The following is a 25826-nucleotide window of genomic DNA, read 5'->3' on the forward strand; positions in this document are numbered from 1 at the left end:
TGAGCAGTGAAATGCATTTGTATGCTCAAGCTGCAGTACAGTGCTAATTAGTGAACAGATACCTGTTCAATGGAAAGTGTCACATTAGATAGCTATCACAAAATTACTATACACTTGTTCATTAACTAATTTTATAGCTCTCCAACGCAGTTTTCATCTTGCAGTTTTAATTCAACCCATTTTTTTTTGTTGCCAACGCTGTCAAGGTTAAGATGAGCAGTTTCATGCCTTTATCTTACATACCGGTGGCAGCTAACATCTTCAGTTTTAATGATTTAATGGAAAACTTGGAATAAAAGAAAACTCTTGATATGAACAGACTGCTATTCATTACATGCATAATCATCCCACTTGTGATATTTATTGCCCCAAGTACTCAGTTTTGCTGTAACTGCTCAAGCTGTAATATAACGGAATGTTCTCAGTTCCAGTTTCTGTTATGTGAGCAACAAAATTCAAACATTTACTAGCAGATATTTCTAAGATTTCTCTGAAAACCTGTGATGATGCAACTCTGATAATAGCACACTGCCTCTAATAAAAATCAGTATGTGTCTAACAAGAAATATGTTTTATTAAGAAGATTGGCTGCAGCATATTAAGGACAACTTTTAAGTTACCAGCTAGAAGTAAAGATTAGGGCACATTAATCTTGATATCAAATCTGTAAGGTCTCTGAGATGGAAATACTCCATTAATTCTTAGCACAGGAGTTACTTTCAATCTCTACAGTAATTTGTTTCATATTTTTCAAGCTCGTCCCACCTTATAAACTCTTGCTAGTGCAGAGGTGTTGGAGGTGAGAAGCACTAAGCCACGTACTGACAGATGGACCATCCCTGATTTGCAGCCCAATCACTTCTCTTCGTATAGCTTATTTCAGTCAAGGAAGGGGTTTACCCCAGAGTAAGTTTACCCTGAAAAAAATACCACAGCTTTACTTATGTAAGAATGACCTCAGCAGGAGTACTTTGCTAGGAGGTCTACTGATTCTGCAGGACTCTACCTGGGCTGGCTTCTTATCCTCCTCTTCTCCTGATGGCCACAAGCTAGGGAATTTAATAAAACTTTGCTCCCATGTATAAATGTTTTCCCAAGATTAAACAATTCTATTTTCTGATCTCTTAACAAAAATAAAATAAGCTAACTAAAAGGTAACACTCAGTCAAATAACAGTACTTGTGCAGATTATGGTAGCTGGGGAGGGGAAACGTGTGTACACGTGTCAAAAAACAAAGAAGCAGATCTCAACCTCCTTCAGGAAACACCACTGAAAAGCATTTTATAACCCGAGCAGTAACGTTTACTGACTGTTGTTAGTAACAATGGAGCCTCCACGTCCTTGCATGGAATAAAAAGAACTAGCAGAAGGGTATGTTCTGCAGCACCCACCATCATTCCAAAATGACATGGCTAACCTACAACCCAGTTATATGGAAATCTTTGACTATGCATCTTACTAACATTTTTACCAGATCTGTACATTTAAAGATCACAAAAAATAGTAGGATGTCCAGCCATTGCTGAAAACAGAAAAAAGCCACAATCCATTATGAAGACAGAACAAAGCGATACCATCATGTCCTGCTCCCCAAACAAGAGATAAGGTGGCCAAACATGCTACATGGAAAGGACATGGATCAGGTTGCAGCATTCCTTGTTTGTTTTCCTGGGAGCATCAGCATCAATGACTGAAGACAGAGCATTATTTCATTAGCATAGAGGCTCTTCTCCCTATATGCTTCTATCAAAGGGCCAGACAGAAGAAAAAGTGATAATTTCTAATTCAGAAAGCCTGTGGCTTCTGACATTTGGAACTATTTAAATCAAAGTAAGCTGGTGATGAAAACTTGGTTACATATATCATTCTCCAGAAGTTTGTTTCTTCAAATCAGAGTGATGCTATAATATATTCAAGCTTGTAAATTTTTCCACATTAAAATCCCCTTGTTTTTACAAAGGCTTATACTTCCATTCTGTTTATTATTCCTACATTTCTGTCTTTTGGTTGGCTGTTGCAGTGGAAGACATAATTCAGCATACTCTGTTTTGGAAACAAGCATTTTTCAAATCTCAACCAGGAATTCAATATTCTTCTGCTGATTTAACAGATTCTCCACTAAGCTTTCAGAAGCTAAGTTGCTTTCCAAGGGTTTATGAAGATCTCTTGCAACATCAACATAATAATTCAAGTTGTTTTCTGGACACTGTAGTTGTAAATACCTCATCATTCTAACACACAACAGACAACTTTTTAAGTAGGCATAAAGGCATTTTTTTTCCCTGCAATGAACATATTTTTCATGGAAGGTATAGAAAACTCCCTCTTCAATGCTTCTGAAAAACGCAAGTCAAGCATGACTTGAGGTAACATTTGCACAATGAAACAAAGAGCAAAATGTTTTTAGATTTGCCAAGTGGTAGAAAGGACAAGCGTGAGTTAAGAACATGTGACTGGGAACGTGGGTTAGATTCAAAACAAGGTAGTACCTATTGGAGTGCTACAGCCAGTAAGGTGAAAGCTAGAGGAAGGAGAGTGAGATTTTAAAGTAAAGAACACTGGAACACTGAGCAAAAATCCAGTTCAATACTGATTAAATGCCACTTTTATCTTCCAAGCAAAAGTTGCACGAAGTGTGATGTTGTTAAAATGCTGTAATAGATGTTTAAGGACCTGTGATCACAGTATCTGCTAGAATTGATTTTAAGAGACTTGTAACATAACCTGTCAGAAAGATGACTTGTAACATGCACTCACATCCCAGGGCAGAAAGTGGGAAACCAAGACCGATTCACACGGACAATCCCGCCAGAGGCCCTCACCTACACAGAGCCAGAAAGGTCGCCCCCCTACAGCAATCTAGTCTGTTTTTCAGCCCCCTGAAACCAACATTTTCACTGGTTTCTACTGAGAGATTATACTATAAAAGCTAATGAAAAGGAGTTAGAGTGAAAGCTTCATTATACATACGCACGGGTTTCATATCTTTCAACATACTTTTCCTATCTCGTTGTTTAAGTTCCAGGGACAAGGTGGCTCCACACATATCAACCTGTTTCCTCTGAATACGCACTCACAAACACTGCATGCTGCCAATATTTGCAATAAGAAGTCCACATCCTTCGCTTCAGACGATGTCTGAAGATTTTCATTACAGATCTACAGGAAGTATAATACACAATTATACTACGCAATCTGAGATCGCACAGAGACACATTAAAATGGGGTAGTCACAATGCTATATTCCCACAGATTTGCTTTATAAAGCATCGGTTCACACAGGCAAATGCCAAGAGAACCTGGGAAAACTATGAGGAACTTTGAAAAGGAAGTAATTAGCATCATCCTTTAATCCAGTGCTACAACGTGCATTACTGTTTAATAGCTCAAACTCTAGTTTTTAGCAAAGAAGGCCAGAAGAGAGAAGCAACTCCCTGGATTTTTCCACAGCTCTGCTGGGTGATTCAGGTTTAAAAGCAACTTAGAAATGGGAACTGGGCTTTACGGGAAGAGCCCGAGCAGCCTCCACTAGGGGCCACTGCTACATAAAGGGAGCCTGGAGCCATGCTCAGGTCCTGCAGCTGTGTCCTGAGCAGCCTGCCAGGAAGCACTCCCCCAAACCTCCACCACATCTCCAGCACACCACGGTAGAGCCACGCTTAATGCAGCCAGGAGACGATGCGAGCACTAGGGAACTGCTAACTGGGGTGGACAGCTGAGTCAAGTTATTTATTCTTCTGACACACTTGCATGCTTCCCAAGTTCACCACTCAGGAGATAAACTACAAATAATGTGGGAGGAGAAGCCTTGTTTAAGAGCCAGCACACTTGAAAGCATGAAATAGGAAATCAAAAGACTGCTGTGAGCTCATGTTTGTTGGCCACATGGCAGCAGCATTAGCAGCAATTTATTTTAGGAGAAGCAGTGAAGGGCTTGGCTCGTGACCATTCCAAGTTAACCCCATGACTATGGTTTTGTAACAAGATTGTATGCAGGGGATTTGCCTGGATTACATGAGTGCGCCGAGTATGGAGCCAATGCAGAGGTGATGGCGAAATGCTCTGTCCTTTAAAGGAGAGGAGAAAACAGTTAAATCTGATTTAAAAGAAAAAAACACACTGGTGAAGCCAAAGAGATTAAGAAATGGAAAAAGGAGAAAAAAAATGATGGCTGATGTTCTTGGCATTGAAAGGTCTCTGAAAAAACAAAATTTATGCTAATGCTAAGTATCTGTCACTGCATTTGCTATTAAGCTAAACAGTTCCAGTGGAGTTTAAATGCATGACAAAAAACAGCTGGGTGCATGTATTGTGTACTCATTGAGTTTATATATACTGGTGAGATTGAAGCCTTTGGCATATTCAAAAGCCCAGAGGAATATTTTTATATTTGCACTTTCCGATTTTGCCTGTAACTCTCGGCTGCATTCAGAGAACTCCAAGGCAGCCTGTTCGCACCACAAACTTCATCATAAAGAGATGCAGTTCTCACCATGAACAGATCATGTCTGTTAATGAGAATGGAAAAATTTGATCCGGTAAAGAACTTCAATTTAAAATACATGGACTTAAACACATTTTAAAAGAACTTTGGTGATGTGTAATGGAGGCACTTCCCCAGTTTCCCAGAAACTCTACATTGGTGATAACAAAGGAGCCTGACTGAGCAGGTTGCACATGCACTCAAAACATCATAAGGAAGTATTTTCTGTTTGGTTATTTTTTTTAGCCGGATAGTGTTTCTATTCATTTTCTTAAGTCTGATTTCTTCATACTTCCCTGATCTGTGTATCACTTAAACTGTAAGTTCTTTAGAACAGTCTATCTCTGTACAGCAGCAACCACGTGGTCTTAGCTCACATGCAAGGTTTTCAGAGATATGACAAAAAGGTGCTACAAAACAACAAGCCAATAAAATCAGCTAAAGTGGCCACTCGCCCATGTACAGCCATGACAATATTATGTCTATTTTGACGATTATTATTCATCTTTTGCCTCAAACAGCAGGCTTTATTATCTGAGCAGAGACACTTTGAAGCAAGATATACACTTAAGAGTCCAGCATGAATAAACACTTTAAGGAGTTAAGTAACAGCAGTATTAAAAAGCAATTGATTTAATTTAGGCAACGTTTGCCAAACTACAGGGGAGCACTTTTCTACAAGAAAATCCCTTTTATAAGAGCCTGAAAATTCAGGCTTTAAGCAACGGAGAGTAAGTCAGTACAACATGACTGATGCCAGACCCACAAAAACAAGATGGGTTAACAGACCATCCTGCCTCAAACCTGGCCAGAGCTGGCTCCTCAAACCACCAACTTAAGAACAGCATAAACAAAACATTCACTAATAGACACAAAAGGAATAAGTTCCATTAGAAACACAAAACTTGAAAATTATTAACCTTTAGCCATCAAAGTGAGATTATCATTAAAGTGAGATTAAAAATCTTTTTGCCTAGACTCAACTCAGTACCATTTTTATACAAATGAACAGCCAACAAAAAGCAGCAATGACTAACAGGGCTTTTGGGCTAGAAAAGTAACATGGGCATAAACTCCAGCTGTGAATTTCTACCACTACCATGTGACAGATCAGGATTCACACTTATTAACCACTTATGGGCTGTCTACCACCCCCAACAGTACATATCATTTCTGCACATAAGATGAACTAGATACACCAGTGTTTAAAAGTATATCCCATCTACTTCATAGCTCCTTTCCATGGCAGTGGAAGGCGTCTCATATACCAAGGCTCTACCTGAAGCAAGAGGCTGAAAAGGTTTTGCATGTTGAAATTTGTTAAGTTACAAGAAGGAAAATGTTTTACTAACAACCAAATTCTTTACTTAGTCTGCATGTATATTTGATCTTCTGGGTACACCAACATTATTGGTAATCAACTGTTATACTTTGTCTTTACAGTAAGCACAGCTATATAGCAACCTGCATCTTCCCAGTGTAACTGAAATGAAGTTAATGTTCAGTCTAATACATGTTCTCTATAATCTTTTAGTATCTTATCAAATTCTACAGTTAAGGACTCAAAGGGAAGTTATGCATGAGAACAACACATCCTCAAGCATTTACATTCCTCAAAAACAGTATGTCTACAAATCTACAAAGTAGAAGACAACGCACTCCCTGCCATTACAATTAGCCAGCAGTGGGTCTGAATCACTAAGATGTGAACATAGGGCTGCTTTATCAAGTGTAGCATCGTTACCAGATGCTGCATCAGTGGCAGTGATTTCGACGAAGTTGCAACAAACATGAGGTGACTGACCTACAGGCATCAGAAAGACAGTTTTAGTTGGCTCAGGATATGTCAGAATATTTTACTCAATTATGCTTCTGCTACTAGGAGAGAATCTTCTGTAGCTAATCCCAACAGTCTGTGGATAGACCAGAGCCACTGATAAACTGTCTTGGAAAAAACTTTAATAGAGCAGGCTTGTAAGGTAGATGGAAAGAGACTTTTTACAAGGGCATGTATTGATAGGAAAAGGGGTAATGGCTTTAAAGTTAAAGAGGGTAAATTGAGATTAGACATTAGGAAGAAATTCTTCACTGTGAGGGTGGTGAGGCACTGGCACAGGCTGCCCAGAGAAGCTGTGGATGCCCCATCCCTGGAGGAGTACAAGGCCAGGCTGGATGGGGCTTTGGGCCTAGTGGGAGGTATCCCTGCCCGTGGCAGGGATGTTGGAACTAGATGGTCTCTAAGGTCCCTTCCAACCCAACCCATTCTATGACTCTGTGATCATCAGGAAGAAAGAAACTATTACCAAAAGCTGTGAGTTGTTCAGCTACAGGAAGTTGACCAGAAAATGAATCGCAGAATGCTTTGCATTGAAATCCTCGTAGAAGGGCATAAAAACAAACTTACACCGAAGAGACACCTATCTTAAGCACAGTAGGAATGAAAATTAGAACTTGCCTTAGACATTTTTTTTCCTACTAAAGGAAATATTTTCAGTGGATTGCTTTTGGTACTTCAGAGTTACAGGGTGACAGAACACAAAGGAGGGCATCTTGAAGACATAAGTGGGTAAGGCAGATGCAAGAAACCTGTCTAGCCAATGGGTAGATTTAGAAGACAGTAACCAAACAGCTTCTCCAGATGTGCTGATCTAGGGACATGTAATAACCTGGCCGAGTCCAGGCACAAAACAGACTTGGCAGAATAAGGTTGTCCCACTGAATCCTGCCTGCTAATTAGCACATCCCTCGTAAGCAAAACAGAAGTGTAATAGACAAGAATATCACTCAACTCCAAACAGACGTTCCTTGTGTTTTGATGAGCAAAAACTGAGTTATTTGCAATCAGATCTGTATCTAATATATCTATATAGATATATGTAGATACATCTAATATATCTACAGCCTATGCAAGAAATGAAATGCAGAATTATCCTTGCCAGCCCATGTCTAGTAAGGTGGCTACTGCCACACAGTATTGACTTGTCAAAAACCGTCAGAAGAAATCTGGTCAAAGGACAAGTCATCTTCCCTCACCACAGTTTGGAAACATGCGCAAGCAAACAGATATAAAACAGCCATGAAGCAGCTGGAATTGATATCATTAAGAAGTGTCATTGCAAATTGCAAGGATAATTACTCTGGAACCATCCGCGCTGCAGTTTTCCTTCATGGACCAACAGCACTGGAAAAGGTATTTGTAGAATATAAAAAGAGCACTACAGCTCTATTATATCCTATATAAAAAAATAAGTGCCCCAAGGTGCTGAAAAAAGGGTGTTATCGTTGTGCGAGGTATCACTTTCACTTTTCACAGAATTCTTTGATTTGGAAGAGATGTCTTGAACTTATCTAGTCCAATCCTCCCCTGCTCAAGGAGGGTCAGCTATAGCAGGTTGCCCAGGACAATACCCAGTTGTGCTTTGACTACGTTCCTGGATGGAGACTCTATAACCTCTACAACCAGTCTAGTTCCAGTGTTTGACCACCCTCAAATTTCAGTTTTCAGAAATTCTGACTGCCTCATTCTCTTTAATAAACCCTAAAATTATCTGAAAGTTATCATTTTTTAGACACAGAAAACAGCTAAAATCACCCATGTTAATTCATTTCCATGTACTTGTGGCTTGTACTTTAAGTCACCTCCCACAAGAGGTGTTAAAATTTCAAGCCTATAATTTTGACAGACTAGTAATAATGAGCACTCCGCAGAGCTTTTGCTCATCAACATGCTGCACATAAGAGATGAGGCATCAAGCCCAAATGGCTTGAAGCTGCTGAGGTATTTTGCCTGCAAAAGGTGAAGGCCCAAGCTGCCAAACCCCAAAATAATACACATCCGCTTCTTATATATCCTGGCAGCCAAAGAGTGAGTCAAATTTGCCAGGGCACTTTCCTCATTATGCATAAAATGCTTGACTGAGTTTTAGTTACTGCTCAACATGGCTTCAGTTATTTTAACCTGTGGCCAATCCCCACATGAATGTCCAAACTGCTTAGCCACAGAAATAACAAGCATAGCAAAGTCAGGTTCAAAGTGTTTTCTCTTCACATCTAAATCTAAGATAAATGTTATTCATACCACACTGTGCAAATATATCTGCAAGGACTTCAGCTCTAAAAATAGAAGTGGTAGGAAAGTAAGAACTAGTAATGAGTGTTATTACTGTTACCTTTGCCCAAGCAAAAAAAATACTAAAATGCTTTGCAAAGCTAGTTGATGACACTTTCCTCTGCAGCAATTAGCCTCATAAAAGGTATCAACAGAACTCAGCAAGAAAAAAACTTCAACGTGGTGTTGCTGCGATTATTACTTAAAGCACATACAGCAAATGAAGAGAATTTGTGGCAAAAGAATTGAGAATCACATTCCGAAATAAAAGAAACGTGGAAGTGGAGAGCAGCCAACGTTCTCAACACATCAGACACTACACTAAGTCTCACATTCAGTATGTTCCACTCATAAGTGTTTAACCCCATCTTAGAGCGGGGCTATAATTTAGATATTATGAGAACCAAAACTGCCTCTCCTCTCCAAGACCCTTGCAGACATTTCTGTTTAACAATCATCATTGGCTCAGACATATTTTTTGGCCAGAGCACAGAACTGAGCCTGAATGTATCACATAATTAGGCAGGTTAGAAGAAATAACACTTTGGCTGGGACAGCAAGAAACAGAAATAGCTGCCAGGAGGACCAATTAGCTAGCAAGCTGCCTAATATCACTCTGAACTTTTACTTATAGATGCAAACTGACTCCTTGGCAAGTTTTCAGGAAAGGAACCTACCTCCCTGAAGCTACAGCAACCAACAAGCTTAAGTACTACCACTCCTTGAGGAAAAACCCTTTAATAATCTGCACTTTCCTTACTGCTGGGTGAGAACTACAGTAACAGTCCTTGGGTGGTAAAGTACAGTAAGTGGTGCCAATTACACCTGAAGTACACAAGATTTTCATCACCAGTTATTCCAGCTCTCCCTCAACAGATAAAAGGAATTGAACCTGCAGCAAGAATTAGCTGCTGAAAAATCCCATGCACTACCTTGCTTTCTGAAGTTTCCCCTTAGAGGTACATTTAAGAGACTTAAAAAGAAGCAAAAGCTTTTTGACCAATGACAGGGAAATACGTCATTTTCATAAACAATATATATCTCTTATTTTCTAAGAATCTGGACATGAAACATTTAAGTCACCATTGCTACCAAAAAGCTGCTGCCTGTCAGGGCCATGTGATTTATCACAACCAGATGGTGTGCTGTCAATAAAGGAGGGGCTGCTATCATTCCGGGGCAGAATAATTACCTTCCCTTTGAACCAAGGACAATGTTTTCAATAAAAACTCAAAGCTGTTTAATGCAACTTCCAGTCTGTCAGACTCCTACTGTGCAGCTCCAGGATTCATTAGACTCACAGAAGTGAAGGAGAACACTTGCTAAAAACATAGCACAATTCTCCTGTGGAAGAAGACATTGATGGCATACAATTAAAAATAAAATTTGTTTATTTTTAACTAAAGAGGCATTTTGAATGATCTTTAAAAGCTGTTCACATAGACTTCATCCATCACAAGTTTTACAAGGAAGTTAGCTGTTCTACATTAAGCGGTCAATGACTTAGACAGCAATTTAAGTAAACTGTAGTAGATCATCACTGCTCTGGTGTGCAGTCCTTTCTGGCCCTGCATTATTACATCTCTAAAGCAGGAATAGCAACATTTATTCTTTGAGAAAGACTAGTAAAGGTCCTGAAACACAAAACTAAAGGCCAGCTAGTAAAAGAAGCTAGAAGGACCAACAGCTTTCCCTCTCTTCTAGACCAACACACCACTGGACACATCTGGAAACACACCCCAACTCTACCTGAGTAACTCAGAGATCTGGACCTTGCAGTGTAATTAAGCAAGTTATAGTACAACCAAACAGTACCCTGACTTTGAGCAATGCAAGAGACTGGATGAATTTCATTACATACTAAATTGCCCCCAGAGCTTCAAACTCTGCCAAATAAAAAGCAGTAATTATCTGAACACTCAAAGCAGTCTGCTTCCAAGCCAAATTTTGACTTTTGGCTTCCCCTTCTTTCAACGGTACATATTTAATGAAGTGGTTAAGAAACACATCCTCTTCACAAGAGCAGAACATTTTGTTCATCTTGGAAAGCTAGAGTAAGTATCAGGCCTGGGAAATTAAAGGTGAACTGCAAGCCCAAGTTTGACCATTTCTAGGAACTGCATGTAACAGAACAGAATGGAAATGTTCACGTAGTTTTAATTCTAGGATGGCAAACAAAATATCTTGAAAGTGTTATTGAAAGATGGCTTAGCCCAACTCACTCTTGAGCAATCCTCTAACCAAGATCAAATCAACGTATTTTTATCTTCTTACAGCAGTTGGCTAAAGGATGCTACTCTGATTCTGTTTTACTTTACATATGAATTACAGCCTTAGAAGAAGACACAAAAAAAGAGAGGAAAATAGAGAAGAAAAAGAATACCAAAACTGAAAAACCTGAAAAACACTGATGACTTTCCACACATCTCAACTGACTCACATTTCTGTACGTGATGTAACTAACTTCAGTAACTGTAGTCTGTGGCTGATGGCTTACCACCCAGAAGACTATAACTAACCAAAAAAGGGGGGAAAAAGATAATAACACAAGATCTCTCACTCCTCTAAGAAGCAGTTACGTGCATGTACAAAAAGCTTTACAGGGAAAAAAGTTGTATCCTTCTCTATATGAATAGGCAAGGGTGATTTTACCTTAGGATAGTAGGGTCTTCATCAATATATACGTTCAGTGGGGGCATAATACAGAGGCAACCAGTAATAAGCTTCCATAGAGACAGAGATATAGAACTATTTCTATGAAGACTAACTCTTCTTGGAGTTTGAGCATTACTTGTATCTGTGCATTAGCTTTCAATGAAAATTTTGCAGGCTATCCCAAAGACCACTCAACATCGTGTGCCAGCCCATACTGGGAATGCACAGATGCTCACAAGGTAAGGGCCACTGTTCATTTTCCAACACATGCCAGCTAAGTAGTCTTACCTTGACAATGAATCATTTGTACTGTTCTTGTTTTGTACTATAGTGTTCTCTCAAGCTCTGCTGTATTACACACAGTCTACTAAAAAAATCTTCTGAGATCCCTGCCAGCTATAAAGCATTGGTGGTGCCACTGCTATTAAAGCTATTTTAATGAGAAAGTAATGAAAAGTTAAGTACATACTGCATTGTCAGAAACAAAGCAATCCAGTCAATCAAGCTAAAGGTAAGTGAAGCAGTTTATTGTTATACAAAGAAAACATTTTCAGAACTATCAATATTAATTAGTGCATGTTAGTTACAAAAGGACGCAAAGAAGCACAGGCTATGCAGATGATCAGCTGCTAATTATGTCATCACTTACACCAGGGCAGAACTGCATAAATATATGACTATATATAAGACTATAAATGACTAAAGAAGTGATATCAGTTTCTAATTAACACTATATTAAATAACTAACAACAAATATGTCTGAACAGTCTTGCTGTAGGTTTTGCTATGACTTCCTTTCAGTTTGCACTGTATCTTTCCTAATTAATCTGAATTTTCTAAAGCCAGCAACTGAATTAATCCATTTTATTAACTGAAACTCCCTGGTCCTTCTTGCCACACAGTTGGAATGATATTTGTATTGAGATGTCACTAAATTAAACAAGGAAAACATAACACAATGCAATTTTGCTGAGCTAAGTCCAGTGAACTTTAGCAGAGCTCTGGGGAGTTCAGACTTCTAAAGGCTCCACACTAGTTTATGAAATCATGGGTATAAAAATAGAATTTTCAAAAAAAAAGAGACTTTCAGCATTGTGACAACGAACAGCCGGTAACTCATTCTCAAAATTTGTCAATGTATTCTTTCAAATCTCTCTCATTCAAAATATTATTCCAAAATAGGAACAACACAATTCTTTGGTACAGCCAAAAGACAGGATTATTTGTAATTTAATATGGAAACATTTCAGCTGTCATAATACCAGGATAATTCCTACGTAAGCCTGGCATTCAAGACATGCCATATATTTGTCACTGAAGCAAGTGCATTTTTTTGCCCTTATATATGGACCATTGGATGATATGCTGCCCAGAACAGTACCCCCCTCCCACGCATCTGCTCTCACATTACCAAAGAGATTATTGGCCCTCTGAATCTAGAGCTTGTAAATCAGACCACTTCTTTCCACAAGGCACCATACAGTCCTCTGGAGTTCACAGCTAAAGGGACTCCAACAGCCTATTCTGGCTGTGAACAATTCAGAAAAAACATATGTTTACATTTGTAAGCCTTTAAAAAGAAGATAGTAAGAACCATTGGGTTTGGAGCAGTAACCTTCACAAGGTTTTATAGTTGGGCTACAGTGCTGCTTTTTTTCTTAATTTGAAAAGCTGCCCTTTACTTCTATATAGATAGAGACACACACCAGGGATACGGAGCCATTAGCGTCTCAGACTCCCTGTGTGATAATTAGAGGAAATGATTTGCTGACCTCAAGCAGTCTTTGAAGTCTGCTAAAGGAGTAGCCAAAGAAAAGGGAAGGATTATTCAGTACAATATACCAGCCCTTAGGTCCGCCTCTGCAAAAAGCTCTGCTGCAGATTCTTCTGTCAAAACCTAGAAATACCTGGGCTGCCAAAAAATGTGAAGTTATAGGCAGTATTCAAGGGCTGCAGAGAAGAAGAGTTTACATATCAGCGTTTTATCTTATCCTAATTGCTTTGCAGAAGCCTGAATTAACACTAAAAAACCCTATAGATCTGTTTAAAAAACTCAGCATGATCCCATTCACATTTACACTAACTTTTATTTTATGTAAAATAGGATGCAAACTAAAATGAATTGCTCACATTGCTTATTATCAGCAGCACACAGATTTTAAAGGTACATAAATTACCAAATACTTGATACATATTGCCATAAGTAATCTGAGTTAACCTTGTAAGAGAAACACATCCTCAAACATAATGCCAACAAACTTGTATTTATTCCAAGAACTCAGTCTCAAGAGATGGGAGAGCATAATATAATCTTGACATTTCTATGCATATTAAACAAACGTTTTTTAAAGACTTGTCAAAGTACTTTCTGCTGACAAGGTTGCTGGTGCCACCAGGTTTCTTAAAGATTGCAAGAATACAAGAACCAAGTTTAGCCTGTATATGCTTAATTTTTATTATTATTATTTTTTTTATCTTTCAGTAGTAACTACCATGTTATATCAGGTCAAAAATCACTCTAGAAATAGATGTCTACTTTTGCATAGTGTTTTTCAACTTTTTCTTTTTAAGTTCACACAATGGAGAAAAATACCCTATGTTTTTCGCTTATGTTCAGTGTGAACTCTTCACAGGAAATCCATCTAGATTGAAGCAGGAGAATGTCTTTGGTGAAGGATTGATCTTGTCCAAGGCAAAGAAAAACAAAAAATAAAACTCCTATCACCTGCTGTGAACGTCTGTCAGAAACACACAAGCTCCATTCCACATAAAGGAAAATTCAAGATAATGCCTGGTCTGATAGAACTGATCAAAAGTTATCCATCAACAGTATTTTAGCATAAAAAAAGAGCAAGAAAGTGACAGGATGTGTCTGAGTGTCTAAATAGCTTTGTGTTTGGTCTTAGTTATTTCACATACAAAGGACTGCATGGGAAGAACAACTCGGTTGCATGGCCATGTCTCCTTTGCTGATGTTTAAGTCCTGTACATAACACGCTGTAGTGACAGACTGGGCTCCTGAAGGGAACCAGTGGCAGTCAAGAGTCACCCTAACTCCATCTCCGTAAGTCATCACGTTTTTTCACAAAGAACTTTTCCAGGAACTTAATTTCTACTGAAAAAAGCTTATTTCCAGAATATTATAACTAAATAGAGTAGCTATGCAGACAGCATCAAGTAACTGTCCTATAAGAGAAATTGAGAAAAAAAAAGTCACACTACTAGCTCAGCAGATCCTTCAGCTAGTGTCAGAATGAAGCTACGGAACAGCAGTATTGCCTGAAGCAAGTAAATTTATTTGCACAGGTGAATCTAAAAAGCAATTTGTGAATCACAGTGAAATAATTCACAAGAGTAGCATTTTTCCATGATTGTGTTGTTTAGCTGTTTATTCACGTTTAATTACACTTTGTTAACCAACTCTTGTTACACAGCTGCAATTCACTGCATTCTAATAGTTATGATTTACAGACATCTTTATTTTGAATACAAAAAGCATTGGTTCAGATGGATCCATAATTGTAAAGAATGCAACTAGGGCTATCACTCCAGAGCAAAGAAATTAAGTTTGTGTTGCCTGGGTACATTAATTATCTAATTCTGTATATTAACTGCTGCAAGGATTTGTGGGACTGGTATTAACGCTACTTACGAACAAGTTGCATATGAAATGCATAGTCATGAAAATAACGTTCGGTCATTACAAAGACAGCTGTAAATATCCTGCTTGACAGCTATTCTTGTGCCTTGCAGAGACAAAAGGGAAGAGACGTGTTTGCTGATCAGACTGTTCTTCTAAACTAGTCATGAAGCCTCTACGGTAAAGAGGAGAAAAACACAGACGAAACCTACAGTTTCAGTAAAAATTAACTTGCCAGACTAATGGGATTCTAGAGAAAAGAAAGCATTTTAAAACTTTCTTTTGGTACCTTGGACACCAGAACTTAAAACGCACATCTCTGCTCTTAAAACCTCATGAATAAGACAAAGCATCAGTGAAGAAGAGGCAGAAGGAAACAGAATCAAACCTTTGTAGAACACAAATAGGTTGGCAGGCCTTTATGGCTGAAGTCGCCAAGAGAAAGAACATCAGGAACACATACAAACACCACATTTCTTTACAAGCTAAGGAATGTGCAAGCTTTGACAAAGCATGTTATATAAAGGATGTTTATAATCGACATCCATGGAGACTGTTCAGTAGCTTTACAACATAGCAACAACGAGTGCTAACTATATTTACCATCTGTTTTGTGCAGACTGTTTTGTACAATGGAAGCCAGTATCAAAACTAATTATTCTTTGGGATTTTAAACAGCAACACAAGCAGGATGAGAAATGCTCTTTGCCTTTATAGTACAAGAGAAGATGATCAAGGGTATGGCCTCTTCATGCTTTTCAACCAGGAGGATGTGTTGCAAATAAATTCGTAGTCACCTAGGTTAAACTAACATCACTAACTGCCTTTACTCATTGCAAAATATCACAAAGACATGAAATACCATACAGAACCAGATGGACTATCACCTCTGGCTAAATATCTGCCATAAGAACAGCCAGTCAGCCCACTTCCACATTGCATGACATCTATAATCAAAATGACAGATACATTCAGTAAGGAACATGTATTCAATTTTAGCTTAAGTGTTAGAAGAACAAAAGCGAGAGCATTCTAAGAAATCCTTTTATCTTCAAAGCTCACTTACAGTGGGGCAGTATAAATTTTCTTCTGAACTGTACACCTCAGAGAGAACAAAAGCTACTGTACTGCTGTATATTGTTAGTGGTATTGCTGCCATGCTACTGTTATGCTGGAGCTTATTCTACATCGTGTAGCATAGATGTTCTCTACTTATATTACAGCACTAGCAATAGTGTAAACTACATTATTTTTCACCCAAAAGTATACAAAAAAGCTGTACTGCACACCACCTTTTCAGACCTTTAACAGGTCTGATCTACACGGACAATGATGTAAAGAAAAAGGCACTAGAAACACTCCACATCAGATATCATAGGAAAAACACAAATGTGCATGCATTGTACAGGCCTCATTGCCACACGTTAACCTACACTTGAACCTAAAGGGAAGTCATTGAGCCATTTACAACCTAATTTAGGAAAAAAAATCTTTCTGTGATAGGATCTTCCCAAATTCCCCTATACCAGCCTTTGAACAACCCTTTAATCTCGCTGAGTACATCAAGGACTTTGATAATCTACGTGTTTTCCCCGTTGTCTCCCACCTCTTTGTACAGACACTGTTCTACCTGCTTCCCCATAGCGTCTCTGTTACTGCTTCAGCAGAACTCAGTTCATCAGCTTCTGACCTTTTTCAGACCTGCAGGACACAACTTTAAAACACTGCTTCATCTGAAAGAGCTGGCCACCATTCAATACATAAATTTTGCTATTCAAGGTACACCTGTGTGATGCTTCTAGGAGGTAATAAAACTTTACACTAGGAAGAATTTATACAGATAACTGAAGTGGCTCATCTATCCTTTTAGAAATTTAACCCGAACTGCTCCTTTTGCAAATAATTTCAGTACCTCTCATCTTTCAAATGTACTTTTTCCTCCTGTAAGCAGTAAGACCACTGCTAATACTGAGGGCATCTCAAATGGGCCTGTTGAACTAAGATTTTGTAAAATTTGAGAAAAATGAAAAAACAAGAGATACAATGACAATGTAAAATGAACAAATGAATCAAAGACTTTGTTTTGTTTAACAGTTCTAGCAATGAAGTTGCACAGTAAGCATACTCTGTACCATGTGGCTGCCAAGGGCTATTTTCTTTGCTGAGATTTAACAGAGTAGACAATCTCGAACGTGGTTTTGACTTTCACAAAACTGAACTTGTAGAAGAAGAATCAAGCTTTACTGTGTCCAGATAAACAGCAAAGCAATTCTTCCCATCTTGAATTATAAAGTACAAGAACAGTCTTCAGGGAAAAGACTCCCAGTGGAATACAGTTTGTAGAGTTTTAGGGAGAGGGCATTACTTATCAACAGTATTAACATTTAGTCTGAGAATATACTTATCCAGCCATTAAGGCAGATCTAAGGCAGCCATAAACACTGGAATACTGTCTTCTTGCCAAGCTGAACAGAAATCAGCTCCACAAAGAAATGATATCAGGAGCACTACGAAACAGGTTCCATGTGCTTGAGATAATAACAACATGAAGTTGTTCCACCCTACACAAAGTAAGCTCTTACCAGTAACTGATAACGTAAAATACTACGAGAAGAACATTCTTTGTGTTAGCACTTACGCTGAAAATCCAGGAAAAACTGGTGGACGGATCACTTCTACTGATAATCTCTTGGTAGAAGGATCCATCAAGGTATAAGGAGAGTGAACAGAAGAGTCCTAAATACCATCCTAAATACCCACTTTTTCTCAGTGGTACTAGGTGGGACACCACGCAATGGAGCACAGTAGATGCATATAGCTGAGAAGTTCATCTCATAATCAAAGCTATGGCCTGCAAATCTGCCACTGCGCCAGAGCCATGTCTGCTTATGTGTCTGTTACAGCAGCCATAATTGTCCTACTCCAGGGCACTCAGATTTACTCTAAAAGTCTGCAACACTTTCAACAGGCACAGTGGTGAGCATTCCCATGTTAGTAAGTTGTATTTGGCAAGCAGCTCCTGGTAGCCTGCCACCTGGAACTGCACCGCGGTGGAAGAGTAGGCTTTGTGCCCGAAAAGGCCCAAACCCTGGAGGCCTCGTCTCTGCTGTGACTTTTATAGACTTGCTTTTCCTGTGCTGCTATATTTTCCAAGGATCCTAGAGAGATCAAAGCTCTGCATATAAAACCCACAACTGTCTCCGCAATGCCAGGTCCTGAACAAAAAAAACTTGTCAGTAATATAGCAATGACCCTAGAAAAGACAATTTATTCAGTAAAGATCGAAGGTACTCAGTATTCTGCTTCCAGCTTTTGGTACAGTTACTCTGCAAATGTATCAAATCTGTTTGCACAGATTACCTTAGTTCTGAAGATGTTAGTAGCAGGGCAAATGAGTTCTCCACTACCCGTTCAGGGTCTAATTTGTGTAACACATTTATACAATACAAAGTTGACTAGTAGGAAGGCAAACTTGAAAGTCTGAAAAAGCTTCACAACAATTTTACTATTGTTGTTGTTTTTAAATCCCAAATAGTAGCCATAAATGAACAGCTAAGAACCCTCAGGAACTGTTAGCCAACATGAGCATGAGAAGTGCTCATGTTCTGTAATGTATTTCTCCCATGCAAACAGCCTTGCACCTGCAACTTTTTCACTAAGCAACAGTTGGGTAACAACCTGCACGTTAATACAAGCTTATCCATGGCAGCAAGAAACTCTACAGGTTTATCTATCTTGTTCTTCACAAGCCAATTCATCCTTAGCTGAACCCTACTGTTGAAGTTATACTACAACAGAACCTGAATGATCTTCACATGGTCTCAAATCACTTCATTGGCTCTTAAAACACATTAATTGGCATAAATGTTTTCCAGCCAGCTCCTCCCTTCAAAGATTAAATCTGTACTATCTAATAACATTTATTAATTCTGGGACATGAGCAAACATCTGCACACCAGTAGGAGTTTAAGTACACATCTTAGATTGTCCAGATTGTTCATGTTTGGCAATCTGCAGTAGATCAACTACAATGAAGTGAAATGGCATGAGTTGACACGGTGCCAGTCGCATTTTACATCATAACCTGAGAAAATAGGTGAAGACGGCATTTCAACTGGTCTACGAGACCCACCATAGCCTAATATACCTGCTCACAGAAAGGCTTTCAGTTACAGGTATGTTTCCAAAGAAGATAGTAACATTTACATCACATGCACTTCACAGATCGAAGTTTTTCCACATGCCTATACATCACAGACACTGCAATAGTAGTATTTTATTTATTTATATATACATACACACTTTTCTATGTAGAAAACTGCTGCAGTTGCAAGGACTGTTGATAGAAAGTGGTGCTTATGCAGGTCATTCAGGTATTTAAAAACAAAAAACTTCTCTAGTAAATTATGTGTCAAACTGTGAACCACGAACTCAATTTTGCACTAGCCCAAAGAGTGCACATCACCTCATACATGCTTACTTCTGTTCAAATGCTTTATTTTGACATTCATGCTAAGATACATTTTAGTCACACTGCTGTTGACAATATATGCTAGTGAGCTGCTGCCCAGTATTTTCTCCTTTCCCAGTATGAGCAGTATACTAGAAACGTACTGTAGAAGTGTGGCACCTCAAGTGTTAGAGAGGAAAAAAATAGTCATCCATTTCATGTCAAATGTAGTGTACAAAATAAAGCAAAGAGGAATTACTTCAGCAAAGCCACATTCCTAGTTGTATTTCTGCTGTGACAGATCAGTGTTTAGGCTACGTAGATAGAGAATGACAGCTTGCACCTGAACAGAAATAGCATGAACTGGAACATTATTAGAACAAAGCGGGTGTACAGTTATAAAGCTTTATGAGCTCTTGTACAAACACCACCCACAATGTTGATTAAAGTCCAGAAGAAAAGGCACTGAAGAATTCTCACATTCCAATGCAAAACACAAAGGGTACAGCTCTGTTAATGTCTGTAAACAGTCTTCAAAGCACCAAGTCTGAAGGATTTCTCCTTCCTATCCCAGGTTAAAGCAATTTTTCTGGAGGTTTGCCATGCATTGTGGGAGGGAGCAAGGGATGCAGCAACAAGCTGGATTTAAAAGATCCCCAGCTGGAAGCACAAATACAGAGAGTGATGTTTAAAACTGTCAGTCCCCTGGAGAGAAGCAGGAAACTCTCTTTATGACCCCCAGAGTATTTGTTTTTCCAACAGTTTCCCAGCTCAGCTTGAGATTCTCAAGGGCAGCAACAAAAAAAGTTTTCACTTTGCTCAAATTAGTTTTGACTGGTCCCCGGGTTCCCAAGGTGATAATTTAACACCTCATTAACAAGTGCATTATTGGAGGAAATTCAAATGAACCGATTTTAATGCTAATTGAATGTTTCAACCTCAGCCTGCACAAGGAGTATTTATTCCCCTTTCAAGTAGAACAGCAGCCACTGCTTCTATTTGCACATCTACTGCTAGCAACGACAAAGGACAAACTTCATTTACAAATATACTGTAAACCATGTAAAATTCTATACCAAGTAGTATAGTGTCAGCTATTCCTTCATTACTGTTTACATTTTATATTTGCATATACTTATGGCTGATCTTCAGAAGGAAAAGAGGCTTATTTATTTATTTATTTTCACAGAATATCTGACTTGAGGAAACCTACTGATGAGGCAGCTGAGTTAACTATAGAGGTCATATGTTCACTTGAGGGCCTGATTAACCACACAGAGGTTAAAACACTAATTGCAGTCTCTTCTCCCCTAGAACTTACACAGACCAGGCTTAGTTCTGTTTCCAAGATGCTTCTCCCAGTGCATATTAACAGTGTAACAATGACCCAGACTTCTGAACTGGTGAGTTATGCTCAGTTCTCTGCAAACACAGCTATGGATCCTTATTCCTGTTGGCTATAATTTAATTACCTCTTCTGATTTAACTCACTCAAGTTTGTTCCATGCAGCAATGGCAAGATTAGAAACCAACTTTTTTTTTTTTAAACTTACAACTGACCAGATGTACTACAAGCTTTTCATATCTGAGGTGCTAAGATGTCAAATCCCTATCCAGCTATGTGCAGTTAACTGCCTAGCTTTCAAAAATCAATTGTTTCTGCCAGTTTAGCAGCTGGGATGAATATGCAACTTCCACCTCCGCTGCCTGCAACATTAGAGCTATGCAGGATAATAAACCTTACTTTCTATACAGTGCTGCAGCTAATGTTCAAACAAATTTGAAGCATCATCTTGTGCAAGGTCTCTCCACTACTAATTCTATACATGCTATTTTAGTATTGCACGGATTGAGTGTGGGATATTTGCCTCCTGAAAATGAGACAGTCGACAGTAAGCTTGTTGGAAGCATCGATGTACATATTTACTATTACTAAGTTAATGCCCATGGACATGGAATGAAGTAGATCCCCTCTTTTACAAGCAATAAACTGAGGCAGCTTTAGTTCAAACTTAAAGCAATCCTAGATTTAATGCTCACCTTCATTTTTTAATACACATGAGAGCAAACTAAGTTTCATCTCTGAAGGAGGTTAACCAGTCCCTAGACCGGTTTCATCTTGCATGTTTTGATTTGCCCATGTCTCAGTCTGGTTACTTTATGATTTTTTCCCATTTGCCCCCAGCAATGTTATCAGGGCAACAAACGAGCTGGGTCCTGAACACCAACAATACAAGCAGAACACCAGTTGCACAGGAGATACTGCTAGCTCTTACACAAGTGGCAGAATGGAGCCGACCAGACTGCCTGTCCTACTGAGTTTGTAGCAGTGAAAAATCCAGCTTTCAACTCAAATCAAACAACTGAGGCTGAAAAATTCATCAAGGCAAATTAAGTACTTAATATCATAAAACCTAACAATGTCTAATTTATCAGGACAAGCATCGAGCTGGGTCATTTTCCCCACAGTCAACTTAAATAACCCAAACAGCACATGAATGGTAACAATCAAGCAGCCCTCAGCTACACATTTCCAGAGCCCCATTCCAGGAATCAATTTTGTCATCCTTGCGTATACTGACTGTGACCCCCAAAAAGCTGCTTATTAAGTCTTTTTTAAATTGCTATTATTGTTAAGAAAGCTCATTCATCTATAAAACCATCTACAGTTCATTCATCTTTGTGACTGAAAACAGAGAAAGAGAAGCATTCACAGAACTGCTGACAAGCTTCTGCAACACTTGCCTGTCTATAGTTCAGCTATATTGACTTTGAAGTGGAGAACCAGCTCAAAAAATTCACTCTTGTTGAAAGAATAGCAGAACAGCTGAGGTTGGCAGGGACCTCTGAAGATCATCTAGTCCAACCCCCCTGCCGAGCAGGATCACCCAGAGCACATTACTCAGGATGGCATCCAGGGCAGGTTTTGAATATCTCGAAAGAAGGAGACTTCACAACCTCTTTGGGCAACCTGTTCCAGTGTCACCCTCACAGTAAAGAAGTGCCCTCAAAGAAGTTTTCTCCATCTCTTCTCTTCACCCTAGTCTACTATATATCAAAGCCAAACGTGATGATATGTGAAATATCCGTGTATATTGTCACTGGAGAGTTCCCTGAAGACATGCTGTGTGCCCAAGACGTTCACCACACTCGAGGACGGTTCTGCTGAAGAAGTTCTCAAAGTGATCATAAATCAAGTATGCTTTGTTCAAGACCGTACAATGGTCTTCAAGCCAAGTAAGTGTAAGAGAACTAACGCCAAGCAGAACAGGAGAAATATACAACATTGATCTAATAGTGTAGAGGACTTTCAGAAGCAGTACTGAAAGTATCATTACCAAGAACCCATGACATGGCTCTGCCATCACTTCAGCTGTTGAATTGTTTTTTGTAGTCTGGATGAAGGGGCAAGCAATATACTTGTATTCATGTATAAATATGTTCCCATATCTGTCTTCAGAGAGACTGAGGTTTGCTAGTCACTTACATGCATCAACAGTACCTAGAATTACCAGAGCAGTTTGAACAGAAATCAAGACACAAGAGGCCACTGTCCCAATCCAGATGGCACTCTGGCATGCTATCAGTCCTACGTTCTCTGAGAACAGCCACTTGGCTTTTCATAGCATCTGTATTTTGTCTGTGCTGCCTCTTACAAATGCCTTACTTAGTCACTGGCAGCTTGCTAGAAAGATCTGAAAGTAGATATTTTTCTTTTATAGTTATGTAAAGTTTTAATAACTACAGTGCTTTACACTGTAAGCTCAGAGCCTCCACATATTTCACTAGATTCAGAAATAGTGTAAAATAAAGAATATTATTGCAAATTAATAAATAAATCTTTTTTCCTCAAACTAATTACTTATTCCTCATCTACAGACCATCTCAATCTGATACCACAATTTCCGAAGGCTTGATGTCATGGAGAAAGGTTACTTTTATGAGTAGTAGGTGGTGAAAAGAAACAGGTAGACAAAGTAGCCACAAGGACTGTTTTCAAGCAAATATTCCTGAGGTCATTAAAAGAGTTAGCTGTGAATCAACGCAGGGTTGGAAGCTAGCTAACAGTCTACTGTTCTGATTCCAGCTCCAACTCCTGTGCCATTGGAAAATCATTGTCCTTTCTTAGTTTACCTTGATCCATTAGTTCAGCTTGACTAATTCCAAAGCAGTAAATTTTTTGTAATACTTGGTTGATTCAGAGCTGCTTACCAGTGACCCAGCTTAACGCTATTTCTCTGCTTGTTTGCCTTCCACATTTAACACCTCTCACCAGCACTACTCTACTTTAGACTTACTTGTGATCAAACAGATTGCAGACAGCAGTCCTTCAAAGCCCCACTCCATAATTCCACAGAATCAAGAGGTGTTTTTCAGCCAAAGCTCTTAAACAAGGAAGAGATTTTGTCATGCTGTCGCTAAGCAGCTGTTCAATTCACACAATTACACTTCTTCAGATGAAGTAGGCTGAAAATGCCTATGAAGTATTACTATCTTTAAAGTCTCTAAGAAATTAAAAAAAACATCACTGGGAAACAGAACAGCACAAAAAAAGGAACAGAAAAACACTTTCAGGCAGGGATCATCCTAGGAGGTGCCTAGATTACCTGAAGGCTGAGTTAGATAATGAAGACAGACCATAAGACTTTTCATGATAGCTGTAGCTGAGAAACCCTGAGTATGAGTAGATGGGACTTTGGCTTCCCATTTTGGCTTTCTTGTGGAAAAAAAACAATAAAATTCACACACATGTGAAATAGAGGCTTCCTTGAAATGACACAGCTTTCAAACACTAAAACCACTTTTTTTTTTTTCCCAATAGAAAGTGGCTAGGACTTCTGATACTCCTTAGCACCAAACTAGTATATAGGTTGACATGCATATTGAGAACATGACAACAACAAGAAAAAGACCTTTTGAGTTTAAGGCATTTTTTGCCAGATTGGTTCCGGATCTAGTTCTGTTTTCAGCTCAAACGGATTTTGATGGCAGAACAGCAGGAGAAAAGCCTACAGTGGAAGTTGCTTCCATTCTCACAGCTTGAATGAGCATTACATTGTAACCTCAGAAAGGGGCAAAAATGCCTTAGTTTGTAACTGGTTTCTGTTTGGAATATTCACATTCCTTGCTTCCCACTTCATTAAGCAAAACAGATATTGGAAGAAACCCAAAACAAGCAATGCTTGAGTAGACCACAAACTCTTGGCAAATCTTTAGCTAGAAAGAGCTCTGTCATTTGTAAGAAGATGGCAAGTCCCAGCTCTTTGGCATAATTTCTCATGTAGTTTGAAGCTTGGTTAATATCTGTTCTGAAGGCACTACTGGGGACAACTCTTGGCAGGTACAGGTAACTCACACATCAACTAAATGGTAGCACAGATACAAGCTGCTGCCTGGTTGTACTTGCCTCATGAATGACTTCTCTATTGAGCAACCACCAACACCTATTGCTGGCACTAAGCCTCTTCTCAGATAATGTAAGCAAATGAAATGAAACCTGTTATAACAGAAGAGTTCTTAATTATTTGTGCAAACTTTTTCACTGTTGGAGTTATCTGTCAGGTTAGTTGGTCAGGTGACCCATGTTCAAAAGCAAATACAGTTCTTCAGTATACACCACCACCTCGTGGCCAGATGCCTGAAACTCCTATAATTGAATATATTAAGGCACTTGAATTCTAAAAGCATCTGAAACAAAAAAAACATGGAGAAATCCTCGGCAAACTACCGACTTTGAAACTCAAGACCTACACAGATCTCCCCTTTCTTATTTCCATCCCGAGAAAGTAAAACTGAATCAAGAAATCTGAATGTGCCTTCCCCAGTATACTGTCTACCGATCTTGAAAACTGCCTATAGCTCAAGTGAAAAGCAGTTTCAAAAACATCCTCATATTTACTTTAACCAATGTGCAAGCATCAAGTTATACTAGAAATGAAAATCAAAACCATCGCCCCCTACAGTAACTAAGACTGTGAAATACACAACAAAATACTCTGAAAGCAATCTAAAAGGATAGGCAAATAACAAAGGACAGAAGAATAGGAAGAGCAAGAGGGAGGCCTAGAAAAGCTAGACAGAACAAAAAAATCAATTCAAGACAATACTGTCTCGTGTTAACACTAAGATGACTTACCTTTAAATGTTAGTTCTTTATACCTTTATTAGGTTGATCTGCCAAGCAAGATCTTAAATTGTTTTGTCGCTCCGAAGACTCAAAGTCTACGTGAACTAACAGATAATTATGAACGTGTACACTGAATGAGTTATCTGTCAAAGTGAGGTAGGGGTTCTGTTTGCTGTCCCCTTTCCACATGCTTAGTGTTTGAAAGACTCACCAAAAGTTGTACCATCTTCACCCATAATGCACTTCATGGAGGTGATGATTTGCTCCACAACAGGAGGTGACAATGATGTTGCATACACAGCACTGTGAGAGTACGTCCTGAGGTAATCAATCAGCTCCTAGTAAAACACAAGAGACCATCA

The 25826-nt window shown here is 38.9% G+C and overlaps 1 protein-coding gene across 1 annotated transcript in view; it reads right to left on the bottom strand.

Moving 5' to 3' along the window:
- The window catches only part of SPTLC2 (serine palmitoyltransferase long chain base subunit 2), a 69449-nt gene that overhangs the window by 12829 nt on the left and 30794 nt on the right, over nucleotides 1-25826 (bottom strand). Inside the window, exon 9 of the mRNA XM_048059756.2 lies at nucleotides 25676-25802. Coding sequence (XP_047915713.1) covers nucleotides 25676-25802 — 127 coding nt within the window. The remainder of the gene's footprint in view (nucleotides 1-25675; nucleotides 25803-25826) is intronic.

This window comes from Anser cygnoides, chromosome 5 (assembly GCF_040182565.1).
Source record: "Anser cygnoides isolate HZ-2024a breed goose chromosome 5, Taihu_goose_T2T_genome, whole genome shotgun sequence".
Taxonomy (NCBI): domain Eukaryota; kingdom Metazoa; phylum Chordata; class Aves; order Anseriformes; family Anatidae; genus Anser; species Anser cygnoides.